The sequence below is a fragment of the Folsomia candida genome, unplaced genomic scaffold (genome assembly GCF_002217175.1).
Source record: "Folsomia candida strain VU population unplaced genomic scaffold, ASM221717v1 Fcan01_Sc011, whole genome shotgun sequence".
NCBI lineage: Eukaryota > Metazoa > Arthropoda > Collembola > Entomobryomorpha > Isotomidae > Folsomia > Folsomia candida.
In genome coordinates, this window is record NW_019091203.1 from 3,136,987 (window position 1) to 3,163,033 (window position 26,047).

The 26,047-nt window shown below is 36.3% G+C and overlaps 2 protein-coding genes across 3 annotated transcripts; one reads left to right on the forward strand and one right to left on the reverse strand.

Annotated features, from left to right (window-relative positions):
* Positions 1-2,555: 2,555 nt before the first annotated feature.
* On the reverse strand, positions 2,556-4,527 carry LOC118437062. Its single transcript, XM_035855837.1, has 7 exons — positions 4,331-4,527; positions 4,106-4,287; positions 3,892-4,005; positions 3,737-3,799; positions 3,470-3,660; positions 3,230-3,389; positions 2,556-3,128 (listed from the first exon to the last, which is right to left on the reverse strand). Exons 1-7 carry the CDS (start codon positions 4,525-4,527, stop codon positions 2,908-2,910), a joined length of 1,128 nt encoding a protein of 375 aa, XP_035711730.1. The 3' UTR covers positions 2,556-2,907.
* A 3,399-nt stretch (positions 4,528-7,926) lies between these two features.
* LOC110854849 (cytochrome P450 4c3) lies at positions 7,927-14,283 on the forward strand. 2 transcript variants are annotated; one of them, XR_004835867.1, is made up of 5 exons: positions 7,927-7,983; positions 8,794-8,949; positions 9,285-9,391; positions 9,916-10,389; positions 10,900-11,034. XR_004835867.1 is itself a non-coding variant. In XM_035855859.1 (5 exons), exons 2-5 carry the CDS (start codon positions 11,013-11,015, stop codon positions 14,200-14,202), a joined length of 615 nt encoding a protein of 204 aa, XP_035711752.1. In that variant the 5' UTR covers positions 10,253-10,389; positions 10,900-11,012; the 3' UTR covers positions 14,203-14,283. The 2 variants fall into 2 exon arrangements, 1 of the variants encoding a protein (XP_035711752.1); XM_035855859.1 differs by lacking the exons at positions 7,927-7,983; positions 8,794-8,949; positions 9,285-9,391 and adding exons at positions 12,797-13,037; positions 13,268-13,450; positions 14,045-14,283 and having other exon boundaries at positions 10,253-10,389; positions 10,900-11,045.
* The last annotated feature ends 11,764 nt before the right edge of the window (positions 14,284-26,047 follow it).

The following is a 26,047-nucleotide window of genomic DNA, read 5'->3' on the forward strand; positions in this document are numbered from 1 at the left end:
GATTACCGAATAGAATTAACAAATTTCATGGGTGTATTTTCAAGTAAGTTTGATTTTGATTGCAAAAATCACATGATAATTTGAACTGCACGGTGTATGTAAGTATCGGGTAAAGTGGTACTGGATACATATAAAAATTTAAGAAATACTCGGCCGAGCACGCAAAAATACTCGGCCGAGTCCGAGTAGTGAGAGTACGGCCAAAATCTGCCGAGTACTCGGCAGCGCCGAGTACTCGGTGCATGTCTATTTCATATATGGTTCCTACTTTTGAGATAAGGGAATTAAGGGATAATCCGTTGATTGGGGAAAGATTGGAAATTAGGATGACTGCAAAGAAATTAGTTAAGTCGGAAATGTACATCTTGGTCGAAATTATTCGTGCAAAAGTTTGAAACGTTTAATGTTCTAGTAAACCATTATGACGAAATGTAAAAAGTGGATGAAGCTAATATAATAGTACCCTACTTGAAGTGGCTGATTTTGATATATTTCGAGCTGGAACTAGTGTAATTTAATGTACTCAAACCTTTTTGTACGTAACGTTAGAAGGAAAAACTCACTAGCCCTACATTGTAACTTGTTTTACTTATGCGATATACATATTTACATAACTACATACATACATACATATTTGAGCATTCTTGGGTTTCGTGCAAAAATCGAGACGGATATGTATACATATATGTACATACCCTACCAGCAAAAACGTGAAGGTTTCTTAACCAGTCGGTACTGGCACACTGGCGAAGGTAAACTACCGATTTGCCCCATTTGCCAGTACCGTTTGTGTGCCAATGATCGGTGAAGTTTCGGTGCCGCTATGCCATCACTTCAACCAACGCCGATGCACCGGTACCTGCTCGGAACTTCCAAATCATTACATATATGCACCAATTTCCAGATATCGTTACGGTGCAATAACATGGGTGTGAAATAATGCACAATTTTAAATGGTTTACATATTTATTATGTTAAAGAACAAATTCACAATTTATAGAGTATAAATATATAATCTACTTACAACAATCAGAATTGCATAATGGAACAATATACCCTAGATCACTATCTACTTTCCTTAAAAACATACATTTTCTCCTTAGTTTTATAATATGAATTTCCACAGTTTCACATAATTTTAAAACTTTACAAACGCCTAATTTAGAACTTTGAGTTTTATACCACTTAATATCGCATACATCTAAATACTGTACACATAATGGGTTAAGGCATTTAATAATACAATATCTGCCATCGTCTGTTAAATAGCAGTTATCTCTATCATTAATTGATAGAGATTTGCCTCGCGTAAAATTACCAGCAGCAGTTGTGTGATTAAAATTATTTCGAGTAATTTCTTCCAGACGCTTGACCACCTGGGATAAATGACAAGAATTGCTTCTTAAAAGACGCTTAATTTTTTCCATGAAACTCTCAAATTCGAAAGCACTAAATCTATCTAAACAGCCATGAATTCTAACTTCGTCAGTGATATGAGTTAAACTGTGAAAATTGTACACCATCATTTCTTTATAATATAGCTTTGGAATTAGTGAAACAAATTTATCTATTAATTGTTCTGCAAAGTTAAGCCATTCATTAGATTGGGTTTCAGTTGCTAATATATACATAGCTGTATGTAAATGTAGAAAATGATCGAATTTTTCTGTAGTCAAAACCCTTTTTAATGAAAATGGCCCTATGTACAATAAAAATGTTCGATATTCTGTAGCTTTGAAATGACGAAGTTGATCCAAACCTCTACATTTCCTACTAAAATTTGATGGAATATATTTTCTAAATGCCTCAAGTTTATTTGAAATCAACCTTACTTGTTTAACGGAAAGTTTGTGAGGAAGCGGTCCTTCCACCCAAACAGTTAACAATTTTTTCATGATTCCTAAGCAAACTAAATGCATGTAGTCGAGTGGAATCTGAAAAATCATGTCCAGTTTTAAAATCTCTAAAGGCGAGGTGCCCTTATGGTGAGATTGGTACCACCGTTGCCTGTACGAATCATTTGTATACGCATCAGCCTTATTTTTAATTGGATATGTTACTCTATTTCGATACCATTTCCCACGCCGGTAACATCGTTCGCATCCAAAATATGCGTTGTGCGTTTTTATGTTTTTCACAAAACTACGAGCAGGAGCATCGGCAACAATGCAGCGAATTCTAATATTAAAGAGTGTATTGTTAAATTGTAATCCGTTTTGTTCTAAACTATTCATTTCATTAACAAAGGGGCCCAAAAAACTTTCGATATTGTCTGGTTTTTTAAGTCCACAATATAAACTAATCACAAAAACTTGTGATGTTTTATCTTGGTCAATTCGTCCAAGAATGGGCCAAAATTCGTACGTTGAGCTCTTTTAAATAGGAAGCCCATCGATGCCAATAGTTATGGTCAATAGATTAGAACAATTTAAGCTATCAAATTTTGGCAGTGAAAAGCTGAACAAATTTTGTTGGTTCAGAAAGGAATTTATATGGGGAGTTATACCGAAGTGGAAAAATACCCCAGCACCGAGAGGGACTAAAGTTATTTGTTTAGGGGATTGGAGAAGTGTGCTGGGGTCAACTGGAAAATTATCATTAGGAAGCCAATTTCTAATTAAACCTAATAAATCAGATAGAGCTGAGTGGGTAACATTATGTGTCAATGCCCAATTCACTAGTTGCGACTTTTTTGATACAGTTATAGAGCGGTATGCCTCTAATTCTATTCCTAATACTGGGCCATCAACTAAATCATCTGTAATTTGTTGGCTAATTAAATAATTAGGAGGTGAATCAGTTACACTACTACTACTTGAATCGTTAAAAACATCCACGCTATCTAAATTATTTTCGTGTGAGTCGATAACCTCCATACTGTCTAAATTATTTTCATGTGCGTCAACACTACAACAAGTTGCCTGCCTGATTTTCAGAAGTGACGCCTGCACCTTCTTCTGTATTTTCCTCTCCATGGTTCTCCTCGGTGTTTCCATCGCTGCTAACGTTTCTCCTAGATCCGCTGCCTCCTTTCCGATCAGGGGATTGTCGGAACCATTTTGCAATTATTGAGTTAATGTTCTTGTCGGTCGCGTCTTGGTCCTCCTCTCGAGTAAACTTTACCGCCTCTGTGAATTTACATGAATATAAATACTTTCATAAATACAAATACACAACACGTACAAATTTACAGAAAAACGCTAAACTATGACAAGATTATACTAATTACCTCTAACAAGTCTCGCCAATTCTGACCCTTGGAGTTGAACTTTTCCCGAAGCATCAGTCCACCTTATCTGAAGTGCTAACTCATGAGCAAATATCGAACCCAGTGTCGAATAGATATGGTTTAATAAAGATCCTCCACGAATCTTTGTCAATGCTTTGAACTAAAAACGTATGAAGCAAGTAAAATTAAATTTTTAATCTGATTGTAATTTTGTGTATAAATCAAATCAATGTAAGTAACCTCGGCAGCAAAATTTTTCGGATCTTTAATTAATTCGTCCACAGTTTTAAAATCCTCCAATGTTCTTAATGGCCATGTTGAAGGGGACGGAACAGTACCAGTTGACGAAAGTACTTGCTTAACTAATTTTGTTAAATCGTTAATTCGAACCAACAATTCGGCTTGGTTATGAAGAGATTCCTCTTGGAATCCTAAAAGCAAATACACATTTAATGTATTGTTGATTCGAGGGATAATTATACGATTAACATTTTAAGAATTACTTACGACGAAATTCTTCTTGGAGTTGCGTAACATCCGGATTGTGGACTTGCAGAAAGAGTTCCTGACCTAAATATTGTATATAAATAATCGAATCTAAAAATTAAGATTTTCATACTGTACGTTTTGACAACAACAATTATTATGATAGTAAATTCTACCTGATCCGGGTGCTTCACTTAGAGACTGAGGATTATCGTGAACCTCACGTCGTTCATGCTGTCGACCTTCTTCCTGGTCTGATGTCAGGAAATTATTTAGTTTGGCCGATTCTCCTGAAATTTATTTAGTTAAATTAATAGAAAATCATATTATATAAAAATTATTTAATAAGCCTTAATTAATGTTAATATAATTATGAAGTTGCTGTCTTACCTAAATTTGAATCCGGTTCGATTATTTGTTCCGACGGTAATTGTGGTGGAATGTTACGTCGAGACTTCCTCACCTGTTCAATGTCACTAGTTTCGAGTCCTTTGACCACACTTCCAGCCTTCTTGTTAGCTCGCTCGAATTTGTCTGTGTATAAAAAATTAGTAATTAAATACCAAAAATAACTAGATTACATGATTATGTGGATTTACGTTTTTACCATAAGACTTGATTATCTTTATGTTCCACAATGGCCAAGCAGAATTGTAAGGAGAGTCAGGTGTAGATTGTAATTTTTGCAGCCCTTTCGGTTTATTTGACGGAAACGAACCACGCGTTTGGTCCGGGGTTATCCAAGTCGACGGGATAACTTCATAACTGTTTTCGTCGACGAAATGGACAACAGAGAACTTTTTTAAATCCATATTTATGGTTTTTATTCGCAACGTGCAATCTAACTCGTCACTGCAGATGATGGATTGAGACCCCCGCCAATTTACAGTCTCATCAATCCCTGATCGATAACTGACAGGTACTCTTGTTATGTGTACAAAAATCAAGCTGCCGAGCCAGTACCGATTGGGTGACTTAAAAATCGTCACCGATATTTACCAGTACTAGATAGGTACCATATGAACGGTGTAGGCTGTATACCAACAAACCGGTGCCGAATTTATACTGAAGGTGTGTCAGTATTGGAGGTACAACCAAATATAGTACTTATTCGGTACCGAAGCGGTGTAAGTTTTGTTGCACCCATGACATCGGCAAGAAATCGGAATTTGCCAGCACGTTTGCCTTCATGAAATCGTCACTTGTGCGCGTAGGGTATATGTACTGATAATTTATAAAAGTGCTCTTCGCAGTGTGAGGGCCACATTAGCTAAAGTTATTTTTTAGGTTCTGTTATGTGACATGTTTAAGCGTGTAGTCTTGAGGAACCTTCTCGTAAATATTTTATTAATTCGTGTTATGAATTTGTTTTTGTCACATACAGAGGTTTTGGCTTCAAAGATGATTAAAATTCGAGCCTATCAATTTAGCGCATTATGGGTAATGCAAACATACAGGTGGGTTTATTTTTGTGCTGAACAAAATAAAACTGGTCCCATGGAGATCTGAGTTTTACATATAAAAGAAATGTATTGTTAAAATTGAACTTTATACTATATACTACAACTAGTTGTAGTAGTATATAGTCGGGTCTACGGGGGTTCCATGACCTGATTGTGTTGTGATGGGGAAAGGGGCAAGTGGGGGTGCCGTGGACCCCAGCTACGGCTTCCGTGGGGGACGCGGGAAAGATCCCGCGGTCCTTGGACAGTCCCCGCCCAGCAACCTTCAACTGTTTAGTTCCGCATGTATGTAGGGGCCACCTTCATTTGGATATCACCACCACCCCACGGAATCTACCTATGTATCTCTACCATCTACTTCCATAAAGCGTTAGTGTTAAGTTCTGCCTGGGTCCCTGTGGCTCTCAATGCACATTGCCCCGTAGAGGAGACAAAGAAGCAAGCGGAGCAACGGTTGCATGCATGAATTTTCTGCATGAGTCTCACTTCGCCTGCACGTGACTTTCACATACGCTTGCCATCAATCTCAAATTAAATGTCTTTGTATATTTGCAGTGTGCAAGTAAATTGAGTGAGTGAGCAGTATACATACATACATCACTCATCAATAGTGGTTATCATGATAAGTGATCTTGATAAACACTATTAATTAATTATTTTAGTTTGAGAAACTCCACCCACAGCGAGTGGCATATCAATTCGAATGTATTTTTTACGCTGAATCCAACGCCATTAATGGTTTTGACCTCCGAGGCCCCCGTGACCTTGCCGTGACCGTGGTGTCCAAATATGGCTTATTCGTTATGTCGCATATCAATTCGAATGTATTTTTGATGCTGAATCCGAATCCGTCAATAGCTTGGCGTTAATTGTAGAAGTTAACGGGGTTTATGGAACCTAACGGGAGCGTGAAGCGTGGGAATTTAAATAGTTAGCTATGCAGTTACTCCCACGCGACGGGAATTTAAGTAATTAACTATTCAACTACCCCCACAGGGGGAAATTAAATTGTACTGTGACCAGGTTAATTAAAATGCAGTATGACTTGGGCAAACCCTCACTCTGATGTATGTATGTAGTATGACAAAGTCTTCACTGCGAATTATTTAAAGTATAGTATGACGGATTTTTCGCTTTGGGCACACCCCCCACTCTAGAACCCGGCCTTGGCCGGGCTATACGCTAGTACATACATATATTGCTCGACCTGGTGTCCGATAGTATTTGGCCGAATTGTTCTCTGGTGAGTAATGATTTAATACCGGTTTTCTCAGAGTGTGTTAATAAATATTTCGGCCATTATTTAAAAAATACGTACACATGTACACATATTTCGCTAATTATACAACGATGCTCAGGATTGTTATTACTCAAAGTCTGTCTCTCAGATATGAACAACGTTGCATTTTTTTAATTAATTAGACGCGACAATTCCCAACTAGACAGCAAGACAAAAAAATGTTATCGTAGGACGAAACAGGTTGTCAATAAGTGTCACCGATGTGAATCCAAGACCAACTTGATTCGTGTTTAGTTATATAAGTAAGTGGACATTCAGGAATTGAATGATGGACATTTTCATTTTTATGCAACTGCACAGCTCTCAGTGACTCGTTTTCCTTGGTTGTACATTTACATACTTGGTAATAAGACACCCTAAATAAAAGTTGTGCTAAATGTTGTGTCGTTCAAAAGTCCTATTTCTGCGTGAAAATTTTCGTTCACATTCAGTCATTTTCGTTCAAATTCATTTCATTTCACTTTATCGGGCTTCATTTCTTACCTCGCCCGAGCATGGGGTGAAAAATGAAGGGGTGAAAAATCCTTTCATTCTCAGTCATTCACCTGAAATGACGGAATCTTTCAGTCATTTTCATTCAAATGACAGAAAAATCAAATTCTAGTCCAACATAATTTCTGAATTGTTTCTTGACCAAATCCGGACAATTTTGAGACAAAACTCAAAATTAGCTAAAAAAAATTGACACATTTTGGCTGCAGCGTAAGAATCGCCCCGCCAATATTTGATATTACGGCTTCTTCATGTACACAAAATTACGCAAATTTTAGACTATCATACGTGACAATTTGCCCACGGTTGGATAAATTTTAGCCAATTGTTGTGTCAACCTGCAAATTTTCCACAACTTTTATTTAGGGTGGACTCACACATTCAACTATCGGGTGCAACCTAAGAGCATCTAATTATCTATAATAGCTAGGCTGGAAAAACACATTTTTGTTCTAACACAGACGAAAATATTTAAGGGTGGAATAATTTTTGTATAAGGGATCGTCCATAAATTATGTATGCAATTCAAGTGACTGATTATGATGGAGAATGATAGTAAATGAAAATGAATTTCCTGTAATTTGAATGAAAATAAGTGAAAGATTCAGTAATTTCAGATGAGTGACTGTGAATGAAAGGATTTCTGACTCCTTTAATACGTGGGGCGAAGTAAGAATGATGTCAGATGAAGGGAAATGAAATGAGTTTAATAGAAAATGAAATGTTGAGTGCGAATGAAAATCTTCAGTTAGAACTCGGCATGAATGAACTTTGAATGAAAAAAGTTTTGTTTGAACAGGTATGAATGAATGTGAGCAAGTGGATGGCGGAGTTGTAAGACTACAATAATTTATGAACGGCCCACAACAATTATATTTGTACGGCAAAAAATTTCCAGACAGATTCACAGATTATATTTTTACTTACTTACTCAACTTCATCACCTTTCCTATTTCAGTTGCATTAAAGCTTCTAAACTTGCATAACGTGACAAACTTCTATGGAAACCATGGGTAATTTATTCATTTATTACTGGCAATTTTGGTGCAAACTATGTTCAACCCGGATTATTTTTCGACTACCTCAATTTGAAATATCAACTCATTAGAAACAACATTTAGTTAGTGCCACATTGGTACAAATTTGCACATATTTGCGCAAAATCGAGGAAATTCTATCCACCATAGGTTCACGAAAATGCTCCATTTCCAGGATGAGAAATGTCGGAGCTTGTTAGATTCTGCTGATAACGAAGTGATTTCGCGAAATTAATGCTTGGATTTTTTTGCATTGGTCATATTATGTAGATGTTGCTAATACAGTGGTGTTCTGGCGAACTGAGGTGATCATAAGATAATCCGGGTCGAACATGGTGTGTGCCCCCATTTCTAGAAATTTTAGTATGTACTACACTGACTAATAAGTTTGCTAACTGCTTACAATGCGACGGTGTGAAGTGTAACCCTCCGATTTGGCTGAAAATTTAAAATTACCTGGTCCACGTTATCACATTACAACCAATGTTTCTTAAGGCATTGTCAAAATATTTGACATCAAAGTTTACAAAAATAGAGGATTTTTATCAAAATATTCAACTTTGACCTCCAATATTTAGACAAATTCAAACTACCGCACAAAAAACGTTGGTTGTATTTATGACCTGGACCATATAATTTTAAATTTTTCAAGCAAAACGGAGAGTTACACGTTGCGAAGTCGCTTTGTTGGTGACTCGTTTAGTAATTTTTTTTGGTACGAATGTCAAGTGGCGGGGTACATATAATTGTAAGTGTCACTCAGGTATTGGAATTGTAATTTTGCAGGCTTATCAATACTAGTGGCGATTTTGGCCTTAATTTGTGGTATCTCATACGCTTGGATGACACTATCCCGAACGGCAAGATTACTAGCGAGATTTCCATGTCCGGGAAAGTTTCCTATTGTGGGCTCGATTCCTTACATACTCGGGCCAATTGATGGTATGATACTTAAAATAAATCCTGAATTTTACGAGATAACTCACTTCAACGTATGCAACCTTCCTAACTCCGGAAATATTGTAAACTTACAAAACTTTAAGCCCATTTCTAAGAAAAATTGACTTACGAACTTTTACATATCTATAAAGGCAGGTTTTTGATTAGTAAAAAAAGTCATATTTAAATAAATAATTCGATTGTTTGATTTTTGACGGAAATATTTGTGTACAAAGTCAATCCACATCGGCAGTTTGTAAATATACCTGTGAATCTAACGAAGTTACATTGTTACATACAATGTTGACGTTACATCCCTCAATATTTATTTATTCTAGATGCTGCTATCCGTCTTGAAAATTTAATTCGAAAGTTTAGCCGTCGTGTCGTACTCTGGTTCGGTCCTGTACCTCTCGTACTACTTTCAGATGCAGATGGCGCACAAGTAAGAATCTACTTGGAATACAATCTAATTAAACCGTTGAAAACGAACTGTAGCAAACGGGTGACGCGACACTGTCCCCGCACGTCAAAACCATATCGATTTTTGAAATCTACGCCCACGTCGAAAAAGTGTGAAATAAAAAACTCGAGATCTTTGACCGTTGGCGTCATCACCGTGGCGGCATTATCTTATGACCTAGTACAGCCATCTTCGAACATATCCGTACTTCAAAAATTAGAAACACTGTGGCGAAAACCGCATATCGAAATTCGAATCCGTTGTAAAGTTATCGTGGAGACAGACACACGGACAGACCGATGGACAGACCGACGGACAGACGGACAAGACATCTATTTCCATATAGGGATTTCGCTTGGCTTAACCCTTTAATAATACGGGGACTATCCACGATAATAAATTGTCACCGACTAGTAATAAATTCGATAACAGGCAAATATGATTAAGGAAATAATGTTTTTTCACAATTTTTAAATGTCTAATGATTGTATGTGTAACCCGTCAAGAAAATCTTGTCATCCGTCACCTGCCTCGACAAAGGGCTCGCTTACTCCGAACTCACGTGGTTGTTCGGCAAAGGCCTCCTCACTTCGAATGGGAAAGTTTGGAAAGGGGACCGAAAATTATTTAGCCCTTCCTTCAAGTACCAAAAACTTGCCGGATTTCTCCCCTCTTTCAACAAACATTCAAAAACGCTGGTCGAAATACTGACAAAATTCCAAAATCAAGCGACCAACCTTCACCCGCGACTGGCTCGAGCAACGATGGACTTCATTTCTGAGTCGGCACTTGATCTAGATTCTAGCTATCAGGTTAACGATGCCGACAAATTCTTAAGGGCGACACATATGGCGCTGGATTCGCTTCGATTGCGACTAACGAGACCTTGGTTACCACTTTGCCCCATAATTTGAGATTATTTTGGGCTAGGAAAACAGGACAAAGTTTGTACAGAGTTGATTAACCAAACTATGTCGGAGGTAAGAATTTGCAGTGACGTATGCAGAAGGTGTATAGGCATTGTTTCGTTTTCCCGGTAAAAACTATATATATTTTTTTACCACGGTACATATTTGCATAAGTGTGAAAATTGTTTTTTATCGTTCACAATGTTAAATTATACCGGTTGTAAAATTTTGTGTTTATTTTAGTTATGAGCAGAGGTGCATAACTTCTTTATTAATAAATATTTTCAGCATTTAACTTCATCTCAAAATTGTTCGAATCGAACAATTTTGATTGTTTTCCAACTTTTCGATATGAATAAATATCAATTGCCCGAATTTAAACTTATTTTTTCCGAATTTGATAGAAAATATTAATATGAAGTCAAAGTTTGAAAAGATTTTTGAATTTTTCCATTCCGAGTTTTTCCATTTCTTCCATTTTTCCCATTTCCATTCTGCCCATCAGAAATCGTTCTTGTTTCATGCAGTAGTCAAATGTACATATTTAGCAATTTGTAAAGAAATATAATTTTATAATTTCAGGCAATTGCAAAGCGTAAGATTGCTTTAGAGGAAAAAGTTACATCCACCGAAACAGATGGGAGGTCCAGAAACCTTTTATTGATGTGCTTTTGGATTCAAAATCAGAGAGGGACATGATTGGCCACATATTTACGATATACGGGGCGGTAAATAAGTATTTTGGACTCTTCTCCGCCATCGATTTCTCCCTCAAACATTTGTACATATTTTTAGTTCGAAAATGTTTAATTTTAAGGGCCGTCCATAAATTACGGAACACAAAATTCGCGATTTGCTATACCTCCCTTCAACATTTGGAACCTTAGACCCCGCTCTTGCGTTACGCAAGTTGCGTAACGTAATTTATGGACGGCCCCTTAGTGGGAACACAAACAATGGAGGTTTTCCAACATATGTATATGCTCACAGATTTGGACCAAACTAGTGTCAATTGATCGCAAGTTTAGTTAGTAGGTATTACATTTGCAAATTGCACTAGATATCTACCAATTCTGAGGTTTAGCGGAGATATATACCGTAAAAACTCAAATCGTAGCCGGGGGCTACTATTTACAAAATCGGTATCTGGGACCCGGCTACTATTTGAGCAAGGCTACTATTTGGGCAGGGTGACTACTTATAAAATGACGGAAAGATGCACGGTTACTATTTCCACACAGCTATTGAATTGTTTCCAGAATCAAGCTCAAATTAGATTTTAATAGAAGCAAATTTCTCCCCTAGAATCGCAGTCTATGACAATTCTATTGCTTAAACCTGCTCTTAATCAATTTCTTCGATGAGCCGAATTTCGTGTTCACTTCGATTTTTTGTATGTAATTGTGATTGAATTGAATTATAATTGAATTACTTAAATGACCTGGCTAGGAGATGTGTGGTTAAGTTGATACACGGCTATAATTCGAATAAACCGTAGTAACGTTAGAAGTAGCTCACCCTGTCATAATGATTTGTATATAACTTTCCACCAAAGGTACGGAATAAGCGGACAAAATAGATTATAACTCTCCTAGATTCTTGCACCAATTGTGCAATATAACCGGAAACATAATTCTGAAAACTTTGAAAAAATTGTCTGGTTCTTTCTCCCGACATTCTGCATCACTGGTGCGTAGGGCGCCCCTTCCCCAATTATTTATTATAAAATTTATATATTTTAGCGTCAATGGAGCAGAATAATCGAACAAATAGAACAGCATTCTGACATGATTTTTGAGGGACATAGATGGCCCAATTGTTACGCATCATTGATTTTTGGGGGGAAATAGATGACCCAATTGTTATGCATCATTTTTAATAACCAATTGCTCGGTACTAACGGTGCTACTTATTCCAAAATTATAGTCCTATCTCAATCTATCTGCTCAATTAACTTGCACCATTTGCGTCAACGATTGTTTGATACCACTGGTGCTCCTTAGTCCTTTAATAATGGAGCAGGGACTTATTAATCAGCATCAATTGATGCAAAAATGTCGTTAACATACAGACGGACGGACGGACGGACAAGAGGAATTCAATAGCTCTCGTGCTACGCAGGGTGAGCTAATAATGCTACTATTTGAGCAGGGCTACTATTTGGGCAAGGTCACTATTTTTAAAATTATGAAAAAACGTAGGGCTACTATTTGAGCACGGCTACTATTTGAGCACGGCTACTATTTGAGCAACGGCTACTATTTGAGTTTTTACGGTATTTGCACAAAAAGTGGATAAAACCCGCAGTAAATTCGGAAAGTGTAAAATGTATCAACTTTGTGGTGCGTTTTGCACATTTCATATTTGCGATAGATTGACAATGCATATGTAGGATGACCTAAACCCCCCAATCGCTAAAATGATGATGCAATATATGTACGTTCCCTAAATATGAAAAGTAACCATGCCTTCGTTTTAGGGGTTTGAGACCACAGCCAGCGGAATGAATTACACCTTATTTCTCCTGGCTTTGAATCCATCCGTTCAAGAAAAGGTGCATTTCGAGTTGGACTCCATTTTTGGGAGCGACACAAACCGTGATATCACATTGAAAGACTTATCGGACATGAAGTATTTGGAAATGTGTGTCAATGAGGCGTTACGAATATACCCACCCGTTCCCAGCATTGTTCGCCACGCGCAGGAGGATATTCCTCTCGGTAATGATTTATTACCATTTCTGTAAAATCATATACCCCGAAGAAGATTGAAGCCAAGTGTTGGCTAAGACGAGAGAGATCCGTGAAGCGGATATTTGAACATGTGATTGAGGAGTCTGAACAGTCATACCTGTTCAAAATTTTGTTGTCATTCAAAGTTAATTCATCCCGATTTCTGACCGAAGATATTCATTCACATTCAGTCATTTTCTGCAAAACCATTTTTTCAGGCAACGGACAAATCGCGCCGAAAGGAGCGCAAGTGATGATCCTCATCCGCGAAATTCTGCGAGATCCGGCGCATTTCCCTGACCCCGAAGTTTTTAATCCAGACAAGTTTCTTCCTGATGAATGCGCTGCCAGGCATCTGTTCGCCTACATCCCATTTTCCTCCGGCCCTCGAAATTGTCTGGGTAATGCCCAAAATCGGAAAATTTTTAATGACCGGTTTTACGAGTTTTAACATTTTGGTGAAACAGGTTTTCGGTTAATGGAATTTTGGGTAATTTTTAGGAACCATTTTTCCACTCATCGAATTTTGGGAAATTTTAAACACCCGGTTTTTCACTAATCGAATTTTGGGCAATTTTAGCAAACCAGTTTTTAAAATCGTTTCTAAATATAGTTCTAAAAAGTTTGTATATAAATATAGTAATCAAAAATTGAATGAGAAACCAAAATTAATTGTAGATTTGCAAATAATCTGTTACAGAACAATTAATTCTTATCTTAACAACAAGAAACCCTAAATATCAACCTAAAAAAAGTTTACATCATTAAAAACCGAACATCCGTTTTATTTTTTGTATTTACAACTTTGGGGAAATTTTTACTCCCATTTGGGAAATTTTACCCAACCAGTTTCGTCATTTCAAATTTTGGAATAAATCTATACAGAATTTATTCAGAGTGTATTAAATAATATAATACGCATGAACTAAGTATTTGACAAATTGTAAATATTCTCCATAAATAAATCAAAACTTAATGTCTTCAATTCCTTTCAGGAATGAAGTACGCCTTGAAGCAAATGAAGACTTGCCTGGCCCACATATTTCGCCAATTCCGTGTTTCCACCGTGCAAAAACGAGAAGATATCAGTCTCCTTTATGGGATGGTTTTGGAACTAAAACCAAATCTGGAACTTATTCTAACACCGAAATAATTCTAATTTTTCAATCTTTACCACCTAAACTTATGATGTTCCAGGTGCTAATGATTATTTAATAAATAAATTATATATGTAGATTTATGCGTTATTAATTTAAGATTTGAAAAATGAGCTATAATTTTGATAATTTTAACCCGGTGTTAATGGTGTGCATATGTGGCTTTACCAAATTGCGATAATGGGAGTACTCACAACAACGTCTTATTTCGCATCGCAACTCATAAAGCAAACTTGTGAAGATCAAGAAATCGCAAATCTACTGAAATCCACCTATTTTGGTATTGTATCCATGGATTTTTGTAATATCTTTTGCTTGTGATGGTGATGATGAGTTTGCGAAATAAGAACATGCCCAATTGCTGGGTAAATTTGCGAAAAGAATCCCACGGTTTTCCAGCAAATTTTTTTGCGAAATCTCGCATATCTCGTAAAATTTCGTAAGTTATGTTGCTATATTCAAAAATTTAAGAAAAGATAAGATAAATACAGATTATAATTTAGATACAAAATGAGAATTACAATGTAGTATAATTTTACTTATTCGCGTAACAAAATTCCGAATGCATATTTATTTTTCAAAAGGGTAACAATGTTTTTAAGAGTGCGGCCTGCATTCCAGACTTTTGACAAGTTACATATATATATTGAGATTAGATGTAATATTTGGGCAATTGTTGGCTAATTATTGCTACTTAGGAACACTTCAGTTACACAGTACAGACATGGTCGAATAACAATATATGTATACAGGTTTTATATCTGTATAAAATTTATGGTAAACCCCTCTTTAAAAGAATACAATTTCACTGACTAATTATTTACCTATTCCATGAGCTCTTATCAATTCGTCACACTTCTTAATACACTTCTTAATTAGTTCCATCCTTTTCTCTTTGTTAGCCTCCATTTTTACTTTGAGCTTGCAAGAATAATATTTCACCAACCGCATAAAGGAGGCAATGTCGGTACAATTATCATAAATCCAGGCGGTTTCGCCCTTCTTTAATTTTACCGCGGAGGTAAACACTTTTTCATTATTGTAACACAATCCCAACATTGCAACCGCCATGGTGAAAGAGATGCCTATCATGTTTCGACAGGTTAATTCCGATACGTTCGGATACAGGGAAATGCCATCGAACACGTGCGGAATCGCGTTAAGGATCAATTCATTACAACAATTTATTGCAGCTTGTTTGTTTCCCGGGAGAAGAAAGTCGTCCAATTTTTCGGCATACTTGCTCCAAACCTGTTCAGAAAAATATTTTTTCATTCAAAATTCATTCAAAGTAAAAATTTAGTAAATCGTTCTTTATTATGTAACTTGTTCAAAATTTAAAAATAAACCTGTTCAGAAAAATATTTCTTCATTCAAAATTCAGTCAATGTAAAAATTATGTAACTTGTTAAAAATGTAAAAATAAATATTTCTGCATTTTTTGAACTTTTGTAAGTTTTTCATAAAAAATACTTAAATCTGGTTGAAAAATATTTTATGACAAGAAATCTGAAAAATTTCAACCAAGGGAATGCTACTTTTAATCCACACCGTCCCCAGTATTGATTTTTTTGGGGGGGAGCAGTATCGCCACATTTAAACTAAATGAATGAATGTGAACAGGTACATATTATGTATGTACAGTATGTAACAAAAGTAGAGCTGACATATTTTTTATCTCGACATGATGCCGTAATATTTCAACCTTGAAACTCCGTACAAAAATGTCAAAACTATCTGCCGACAATTTCCTCGTCGCCGATTTTTAATGTCGCAGATAGGTCAAAGGTCAGGATTATTTTTCTAAAAAAATTTGAGGCGTCGAAAAAAAAACTTCGTGGATAATTTTTTTTGAACTTTGCAATATTTTTTACTGGATGCGGCATGCGTTTTGAAGAATAATGAGCTTTGGTCGGACCGTGTACGATTTTTTTCGCGCCCACAGGAATTTTTCGCCCAGGACAGGTTGTAGGTCTAAAATCGCCGCCTTGGCGAAAATTAAAAAACTGAAATATACGTTTGCATATAGAGGGTCCGGATATGCAAACGTATATTTCAGTTTTTTAATTTTCGCCAAGGCGGCGATTTTAGACCTCCAACCTGTCCTGGGCGAAAAATTCCTGTGGGCGCCAAAAAATCGTACACGGTCCGACCAAAGCTCCTTATTCTTCAAAACGCATGCCGCATCCAGTAAAAAATATTGCAAAGTTCAAAAAAAATTATCCACGAAGTTTTTTTTTCGACGCCTCAAATTTTTTTAGAAAAATAATCCTGACCTTTGACCTATCTGCGACATTAAAAATCGGCGACAAGGAAATTGTCGGCAGATAGTTTTGACATTTTTGTACGGAGTTTCAAGGTTGAAATATTACGGCATCATGTCGAGATAAAAAATATGTCATCGTAGCTATACTTTTGTTACATACTGTACAAACCTCTTTCGGCCAGAATATTCTGGGCTGCGGGATCTGCAAGAGATCTTCCCGAATGTCCCGAATTATGTTAATTTTTTGCAGCAGGAGTCTCGCCGAGTTGCAGCCGGACCGTTTCGCCTCTTCAGGGATGCTAAATGGTGCGCAAACCTTGGTGGCGATGGTCAATTCGATGGTATTAATGCCCACCAGGCCGGCCACGTAGTAACAGTATTTATCGTATTGGGCAAGACTGATGATGTCCTGGTCGAGAAATTCATTCATTCCGAATCCCATTTCTTTAATCGAGTCCGTTATTACACGTTGCTCGACAGGTTTTAGCGAATTGTAGCATTTTGCAAGGTTTCCGTACTCTTGAAGGAGTCGAATTTCGTTCGGATTCGCGCCAACTATTTATGAGTTTGGTGGAATAAAATTATTATCCACTTTTTCAAGTATTTATTACACTCTTAAAAATAATGTCACCCTTTGGAAAAATACATGCACTCTTAAGTTAACTGTATACTCTCAATAATTTTTTGAAAAAATTTCTACGGGCGGAGTGTGGGATTTTTAGTAGTTGTTGTACGCGAAAGAGAGCAAAAATATGTTTAGAAGAGGTGGTACGAGGAATCGAACCTCGTGTCTTTCTCATGCCTGGAGAACACCTTACCACTGGGCTAACCGCCCTTCTTCACATCTATTGCTCTCTTTTACAACCACCAAATTCCACTTATACTATGAGATTCTACCGTGTGGTAACACTATACCAAATTGTCTTCAATACTAGTAATATTTTTATTATCTGAGAGTTGACCGTGGGACCTGAGCAGAATTTAGGCCCTGTATATATGTTACAATTCGGCGAGGGTTGCATAGTACCTACATACGCCGGTAACAAATACGGCAAAAAAATTATTGAGGGTGTATTAAATATCGAGTAAATTTTACTCTTTATCCGGTTAGATGCATGAAATTACTCAGGATTTTGGTGTAGTTTAGTTGACAGTAATTCAGAGTGTGCTTCAAAATGTGCGACATTATTTTTAAGAGTGTACAATTTAATGAAACCTTACATCCAGGCAAACTCCAATTTTCATCTCCTAAATGTGTATAAAATTCACAGAGAGGTTTTTCCTTTTGTTTAGATGGTACTATCATGTCGTCCTCTGGGTAAAATAAAAAAATCAACATGTTACATGGTAATTATGTATATGTATGTACGTCCACTCTAAGAAATAGTCCTACCAATTTGATATTTAATAATTAAATGCAAGCTGAATTTTGTGTTAAGTAGCGTATGTATTCTAAATATTCAGAGTAACCTTGACTTGATAAAGAGAATGTAAAGTTAACTCTGGGTTTAGTACAATTGACTTAATACAAATTTCCGCGTGTATTTATTTACTCTTCATGAAGGCAACACCATTTTTAAGAGTGAATCTAACAATGCCATTGTGTGAGGTGGTTATCGCTGATATCGACCGAGACTAATTTTAAATTGTTCATACTTAAAAATAACTTGACCTGTATTTTTGTCTTTCCCTCAATGGGTATGTTTACGCCCGTGGAGGAATTTTCAGAAAAAATTCAGCCAAAATCCGGATTTTTAAAAACGCCGTAACTTTCGAATTTTAACCCGATTTCAAAAATTAAACCCAATTTTTCTTCAGAATTTCTGAAATTATAAAAATTCACTTTCATAAAACTAAAAACGCATCGTTCTTAGCATGTTATAAAGTTCAGAAATGACATTAAAACATCAAGTTTAAAAAATTTTTTAAGATGAATTTTATAATTTCATGGAAGTAATTCTGACCTAAAATTAAACATAATTTTTGAAATCGGGTTAAAATTCGAAAAGTTACAACGTTTTTAAAAATCCGGATTTTTGCTGTTTTTTTTTAATTCCGTAAATTCAAAAAAACGTAAAATACGGGTCCACTTATTTTTGAGTGTGAACAATTTAAAATTAGCCCGTTCAATATCGGCGATAACCACCTCACACCTCCTCCTTGTAAGTACGACATTAACTATTTGATACTTTTTCTCACCAATTGAATCCAGTGCTCTCGCTATCAAATAAAATACAGCAATTGGTCTCACAAAATCTGGGTGAATTCCTAATATCACGAAGTAAAAACTTCTACTCGTTTTCCTCAAGAGATCGAAACACCACTCCCACTCGGGGCTGTTGTTCTCAAGTCGATTTTTTAATTTAGCCTGCTTAACTATTAGTTTAGTGATGGGGATAATTTCGCCCGGGTGTGAAACATATTTCGACATCTTGTACAAAAATAGGGTTAAGATGGTGAAAAAAATAGCTGCAAAAATTAGAGTGATATCCATTTTGTTTAAGTCAAATGCAGGATTTTATTCTGTCCGAGGATACAGTTGGAGGAATGAATAGTAACTGAAGGATTTTGCAAATCGCTAAATATCTTCGTGACACAGTGGAACAGTGACGGGTTTTTAAGGGTATATGTATGCAGTTTTGCGTTATATGTATGTACATATGCTTGCCAATGATGGATTAATGATTAAATCGCTTGATATTTAGCTTGAGCATTTTAGTAACAATTAACGTGATTAGTAGAGAACCGGTTTTCTAAAAGATGTATGTACACGTCATACCTGTGCAGCTTCACTCAATTTACGGAAATTGAGGCTTCATTCACGATGAGGGAGTGAAGGAGAGTGAAGCTGAGTGAGGGAGTTGAAAACTTTCATCGAGTGAGTGAAGGTGAGTGAGGGAGGCCCAAACGAGAAATGAGTGGAATGAAGGGTGAAGGTGTGAAGGAGATGAAGCTTCATCTCCTTTACTCCTTCGTCTCCTTTACTCCTTCATCTCCGGGGAAAAAGGGTGAAGGAATGTAATTAGTTTACTAAAATCGCTGACGCAATATTACGACAGTCTCATATCACCCCTGTGTTAGGTATATGTATGCCTACGTAGATATGTATATGTAATTAGTTATGAATCTGTACTCACTCCATCTTTAACTCTCTTCCAATAAATACTCTCCTCTGTCTCCTCTCACTGTGTACCACTTATTTATGTATAATCATATGTACATAACATTGGTGGACCGTCGAGTACTTTCTTTCGCTCCTCCCACTCAAAATGGATTTCAAAATTTTCAAAATTATTCGCAAGACATTTCCTACCAAATTTTCTACGACGGCGACGACTAAGCAGCTTGACCACCGCCCCTTAGAGCATTGTCATTTTGCTTCCGATAGGGAAACTTCCCAAATCTCTCTTCTCAAGACCTTGCGTAAACTGTGTGATTTTCCTGTGAAACTTTTTTTGTGAATTTTCGTCATCTGGTCTGTAAATTGGATTATCCTCCCGGATGCTATCAGGTCTGTAAATTGGTTCTAAACCACCCTGAAAATATTCCCCCATTCTTAAAATTTCCAAATCTCCAGTCCAAAATTTACATTTCATAATTCGAGCAAATATGCTAAATTCAAAATTCCGTTATTTGTTTTAAACACGTCAAAAAAAATATATGCAAAATTGTCCTTCAAAATTGTTAAAAAATCGTAAAAATATTGTAAAAAAATTCCGTTTAAATTCTGAAAAATTGTCATCAAAATTCGTTCAAAATTTGTCAAAATTTCTGCATATTATATGAAAAAACAGTCATTTTTATTCATTTCGTCTGGAAAAGTGTCCCAATTTTTTATCAAATGTTGTTGCAAAAATGTAATCTGATTCACTTTGTCTCAAAATTCTGCTGAACTTTTGTGCTCGATCTGCGTTGTCACTACTTTCCCAGGCTCAGAATGAAATATAACGCCTTGAGATTAATGTTTGTAATGAGCAACGTCTACATATTATTTGCGTGTTCAAGAATGGAAATCCACATTGTACATAGTTCCCCTTTTTTAACGCGTCACGGTTATGGGTCACCCACAGAAAACCCTGCGTCTTCGAGTTGTCCGGTTATGGGTCACCCAGATAAAACCCTCACAAGTCTGCGTATTTATGTATCTCCGATGTCCCGATGGACCACATACCACGACCATAAAAATGTATTTTTCTTTGTTCATCGTTTTGTCCCAATCTGCAAGTTTTATATGAGTCAACCACCACCACGCCTGAGATGACACAATTCCACCACCGATTGCGAGCCATACCATCTTCTCAAGTTCCAGCCCTGCAAAATTACTGCGTCATTCGATATGTGTATTAAATTGTTCAGTGTTATTCATGCAAAATCTTTGTTCATGTTTGTTTTCCGGAGTCATTTCATATTTCATTTTTCTATGAATTTTACCTATGTCTCCAACCCTCAAAATTTCTAATTCAAATTGTGACTACTGAAATTGTTAGTTTGCAAACCTACACACTCTTTCAGACTATTTTTCAGGAGAAAAATTTTTTCGTGAGAGGGTAGTGTTAGGTATATGTATGCCTACGTAGATATGTATATGTAATTAGTTATGAATCTGTACTCACTCCATCTTTAACTCTCTTCCAATAAATACTCTCCTCTGTCTCCTCTCACTGTGTACCACTTATGTATAATCATATGTACATAACACCTGGAAATAATTATATTACCGCAGCTAAGTTTCACATTGCCCCAGCCCAGTCTCACAGTATCCAAGCCTAGTCTCACATTGCCCCAGCCCAGTCTCACATTGCCCCAGCCTAGTCTCACATTCCCCCGCTAGATGGCGCCAAAATATTTAAATTCTGATGACACGAGGGACTTGATTGAATGGAAGAGTGAGGAAAATAGGTGAGTGAGGGGAATGAGTGATGTTAGAAGAATGAGGGAGTGAAGGGAATGAAGGAGTGAGAATGGGATTGATGAGTTGTCAGTGAGTGAAGCCTCACTCAGCCTTCCTTCACGCGAGTGAGGGGAGTGAAGGGCAACTTGGCTAGAGGTGAAAATGAGTGAAGTTGAGTGAAGCGAAATTCGCTTGCACAGGTATGGTACACGTGTACTGAAGCCTGTACGGAGATGCACTCTTAAAAGTAATGGTACCCTGTTCAACATATGTACCTGATCAATTTACCTGCTCACTCACTTACTTAATATGAAATATTTGTACACACTCTCTTAACAATACCCCTCGAAAAAGTAAGTCTTCTCTCAATCCTAAATAGATTAAGGAAACTATACAAAATCCAGCTGGACTTGATAATGAGGAAAGTTTAATGAGGAAAGTTGAGGAAAGTTTAAAGAGGAAAGTTTTGCACAGTTTACAAGTAGACAAAAATGGTGGAAAATTACTCAAGGTTGAGAAAATAAAGAGAATGACAGGTAATTTATAATATTTATGTAATCCTTGTGCATTTGTCATTAGGAATATCAAGAAGGAATACATTTTTTGATGATGCTGCTATGTAGATTAGTGTAACGTATAATCCAATTTTTTGTTGGTCGTTATGACTGAAAACTGAAGTCGAATATGACTGAAGTATTGGCGTCAGTTGGATGCTGACGACACTAAGAAGACATGTCATGCAAGGCTAAGTAGGCCTAGAAATTAATGTATCGAGTTGAACAAATAATACGTCGAGCGAATAACATGCACTCGTAGAAATGTAGTTCAGACATGTAGGATTTCTCGACATTAAAATTTCCACAAATTTCTAGAAACATTTTACCACCTTGTGAAAATAATTTGATGTGGAAATCACGCGCTTAGAAATTATGTACATAGTAGGGCCAATTGTAGTGACCAACGCGTTCCGCGCGCCAAAAAAATTAGTAGGACTTATGTTATAGATTTGTACTATTTTTTATTGAAATGCCCATGCAATTCCCTATTAGAAACCATGATCCGAAAATTTTTGCGACCCAAAGTACAAATATGATATACTGTTGAAGACGGCATGTCGAAATATTTTAGCAACATTTTTGTAAACAAAAAAATCCGGCATTTTTCAATTGCTCACCAAAAATGATCCACTGACACTGGCAGTGTTGATGAGTAAAACGTAAGTGGACAGGAAAGGTCGGAAAGGTCATAAAACATCATGAAGGCGCGGAAAACTTTAATTTGTCCAAATTCATGCCGGACCCAAAGAAATTTTTCCCTACAAATGAACGGGTTAAGTAAAACCATGTCCCGCGCCCAAGACGAGCAAAGTTTTACAATTGAGGGTAAATAAAATAGCAAAAAGACCGTACTCACGCCCTATCAGTCCAGACTATCCATAAAAATTTCAAAAACGTTAATCGGACCCACCATTCTGCCTCTGTGATTTTTTCATTGGGCATAAGTTGGATTTGCTCGAAAACTCGATTTTTCTTCCTTTGGGGGTGAAATTTCGTGTCAAAAAATATTTTTTGAAGTTATCGAGCGGAATGTGAAACCCCCTAACCTCTTCTAACCCAAAAATAGCCACTAGACATTCAAGGAGGGCTGAGGTCCTGCTCATGAGACTGTAATAGTGAACGGCTGGTTGAAGTCCACAATTCCTGACTCCATTTGGGACCAAGAAAAAAATTCACCATTGCCGAACCTCAACCTTCTGGAATACGATATATGGTCCAAACTGATGCTAGATACATGTGCTAAACCTCACACAAGCATGGAATCTTAAAAAAAATCTTTAGCCTAGAACTGAGACCAATATCCTTTAGAATGAGTGCGTACCGCGAGTGACATGATTATACCAAGACTTCGGGCTGGTGTCACTTCAAAAGGGGATAATTTTTAAGCTGGTTGGTCTATCTTGAAGAGAATTTTATGGGCTTTTTCGTGATATCGTTAATTTTTCAAAATTCCATACACTGGGGTCGCTACATTAATTTATGCATTGGTCATTATAATTGGCCCTACTAAGTATGGAGCGAAAGTTGATGTGCGTAGGAATACAGACACTGGTGAAAATATTTGCTGGTGTGGTGATAGTTTATTACTGAGCTACGTATATAGATATTTTTGCAGCGTAAAGATGTAGATTTAAATGCATATAAGCTGCCGTAACCGTGCGATTTGCTGTCACCAAAGAAAAACAATTGTTGTCGCGAGCTTTGCCTTCTATTTAGATATATAGTTCTTTTCCTTCATTGAGTCCTCGTTATGGTGATGTCTTTATTATCGACTTATTCAACATATATACAGGAAAGTAAGTAGAGGGATGTAGCGACATATGTAAAATTTCCATCGCGTTTTCTCTCCACTTAGAAAGATTAGGGATCCATGTATTTTGCTAAAATAGACATGCGACGGCAGTCACGAATTTGCAAATGTCGTGGTCATTAATAAATATTTATACATCTTAACATGCATGTCCACATGGTGGATGAAGTGGCAACCTTTACGGAAGGCGTTAACTAATTTTTTAAAAGGTTCGTGACAAACGCTCAATACGATTTCAAACCATTTTACCATAGGTACATACGTAGCAAAATTTACACACAGAAACAATGGACGGTAAAATAATCTTAAAAGATAGCTTATGTACGTAAGCTATCTCACATACCTACGTAGATATGTGAGGCCCCAAGATGAAAACCAAATGTCATCATCGTGTATGGCAATTACATAGGTATTTTACATTAGAAATGAACGCGCACGGATCATTGATTGATTATTGATCGTAAATCCATTATCGATGATGATTATGATGCATATATACATCTGCATTATGTACAGATATAATACTTGTGCTCCATACTAGTATTGATTTGATACTAATTTGATACTAATTACGAAGGTAGTAGTTGGTTTCTGAAGTTGGTTTCTGGTAAGTTTGTATAAGATGTGACAAGATAAATGTGATTAAAATTTAGCCAAGGTGGCATACAGATGGGTTTGGCATTTAAGTGTATACAAATTTGGCCTTGCATAATCTCGGAACGGTTTATCGTAGCGGGTCAAAATTTTGAACAGACGAGGATGTTATCCTCAGATAGGTGTGTGCAAAAATTCAACTCTCTACTTTCAACAATGCCAACCATACCAACAAAACAAACCACTAAAATCAAATAAACAGAGAAGAGGATCGCCAAAAAAATGAAAAATTGAAAATTGGTCGAAATAACTATTATTGGAAATCATGGATCTTTCTGTAATTGCTTGCTACCAGATGTATGTATTGTACCTAAAGGAAATTTTATCTATTTAAAAATAAATGGTGAGAAAAAGGTTAACACGCTACCAGATTTTGGAACTGATTACCATGCATGCAAAATATTCTGAAGTACGTATATTTACTTGGGATACCTTTACGCCAAAATAAAAACAACCTTGTGTTAAATTAAATAATTTATTGCCTTATTCGGGTAATGTAATGGCGGATCATTTGAAACTTTTATATCTAGCAAATGGAGCGGTAAGTTGACATGAATACCCCCAGTATGTGTAACGTCCCCTGGGAGAACTTAATTATGCATAGTTAAGTTCAAAAGTTTAACATCCTGCACAAAATAAAGTGCACACAGGGAACAATTTAGTGAATGAAGTATACGTTTATTTAAATAATTTGCTGAGTTATGCATAAAAATAAATTTATCCATTCCACCAAATCTTACATGGTTACGGTATTTTTCATAACATTCGTTCATAAATTTTTACATTAAATATATTTACTTATTCAAACGAAATTACATTTACAAATAGTGAAGTCTATTATCTTGTCAGACACGTGTTACGATCATTTAGATGATCTTGCAAAAATTACAATTCATTAACATAATATATGTATGATGTATATTTCACAATTAATACAGGGTGGTTCCAATGTCACTCTACAATGGACAATTTTGCAAATGTAAAAGCCCCTAAATCTCTATTAGTTACAAATTTTGGGGTTTGAAATTTTTATTAATTATTATCCAAACTGATGGAAAACCCAAAATTCTTAAAATGTTGACATTCAGAGACAAAATTTATGGAAATTTGCGAATTTTTCTCTGCGAAAAATTTTTTTAATTCTAGGTAGCGTGAAATTTAAATCACATAAATTTGTTTGTATTCACATGAATTGGAATTTGTAAATGCTATATGTGTAACTTTCATAATAAAAATAATATCTCATTTTCACAAATTGGGCGACCATTTTTACATAATTATTTTCCCTCTGCTCCAAAATAAATGTAGTTTTGCCAATATTTAACAAACCCTTGACCTTTCCGATGGCAAAAAGATTATCGCGTCAAGGATGGAAAGCATGCTGTTGTTCTTTTAATTTTTTTAGGGAATTTCTGTTTAGAAACATGGATTGTATTTTGTAGATAAATAATTATGCTAATTTTAAATCCGCGGAATATAAGAATTCCATAAATGCGGAAATGTAAATTTGTCCTGGAGACACATTCCAATTGGTTTATTTTTAGATGTACAGTTACATAAGAGTAACTGTTGTAGTTATGTTGTAACGTATGTATGTACATGTCAGGTCAAGACGATGTAGCGAATTCCATAAGTTCTATTTTTAGCATGAACTCAGGAATTG

Bases quoted from the DNA above. Each gene is read 5' to 3' on its own strand.
- LOC110854849 (XM_035855859.1), top strand. From the start codon at position 11,013: ATGATTGGCCACATATTTACGATATACGGGGCG. The intron at 11,046-12,796 runs GTAAATAAGTAT...CCTTCGTTTTAG, and splicing joins TATTTACGATATACGGGGCG to GGGTTTGAGACCACAGCCAG. The intron at 13,451-14,044 runs GTAATGCCCAAA...AATTCCTTTCAG, and splicing joins CGGCCCTCGAAATTGTCTGG to GAATGAAGTACGCCTTGAAG.
- LOC118437062 (XM_035855837.1), bottom strand. From the start codon at position 4,527: ATGGATTTAAAAAAGTTCTCTGTTGTCCATTTCGTCGACGAAAACAGT. The intron at 3,800-3,891 runs GTAGAATTTACT...TACAATATTTAG, and splicing joins AAGTGAAGCACCCGGATCAG to GTCAGGAACTCTTTCTGCAA. The intron at 3,390-3,469 runs GTTACTTACATT...ATACGTTTTTAG, and splicing joins CGAAAAATTTTGCTGCCGAG to TTCAAAGCATTGACAAAGAT.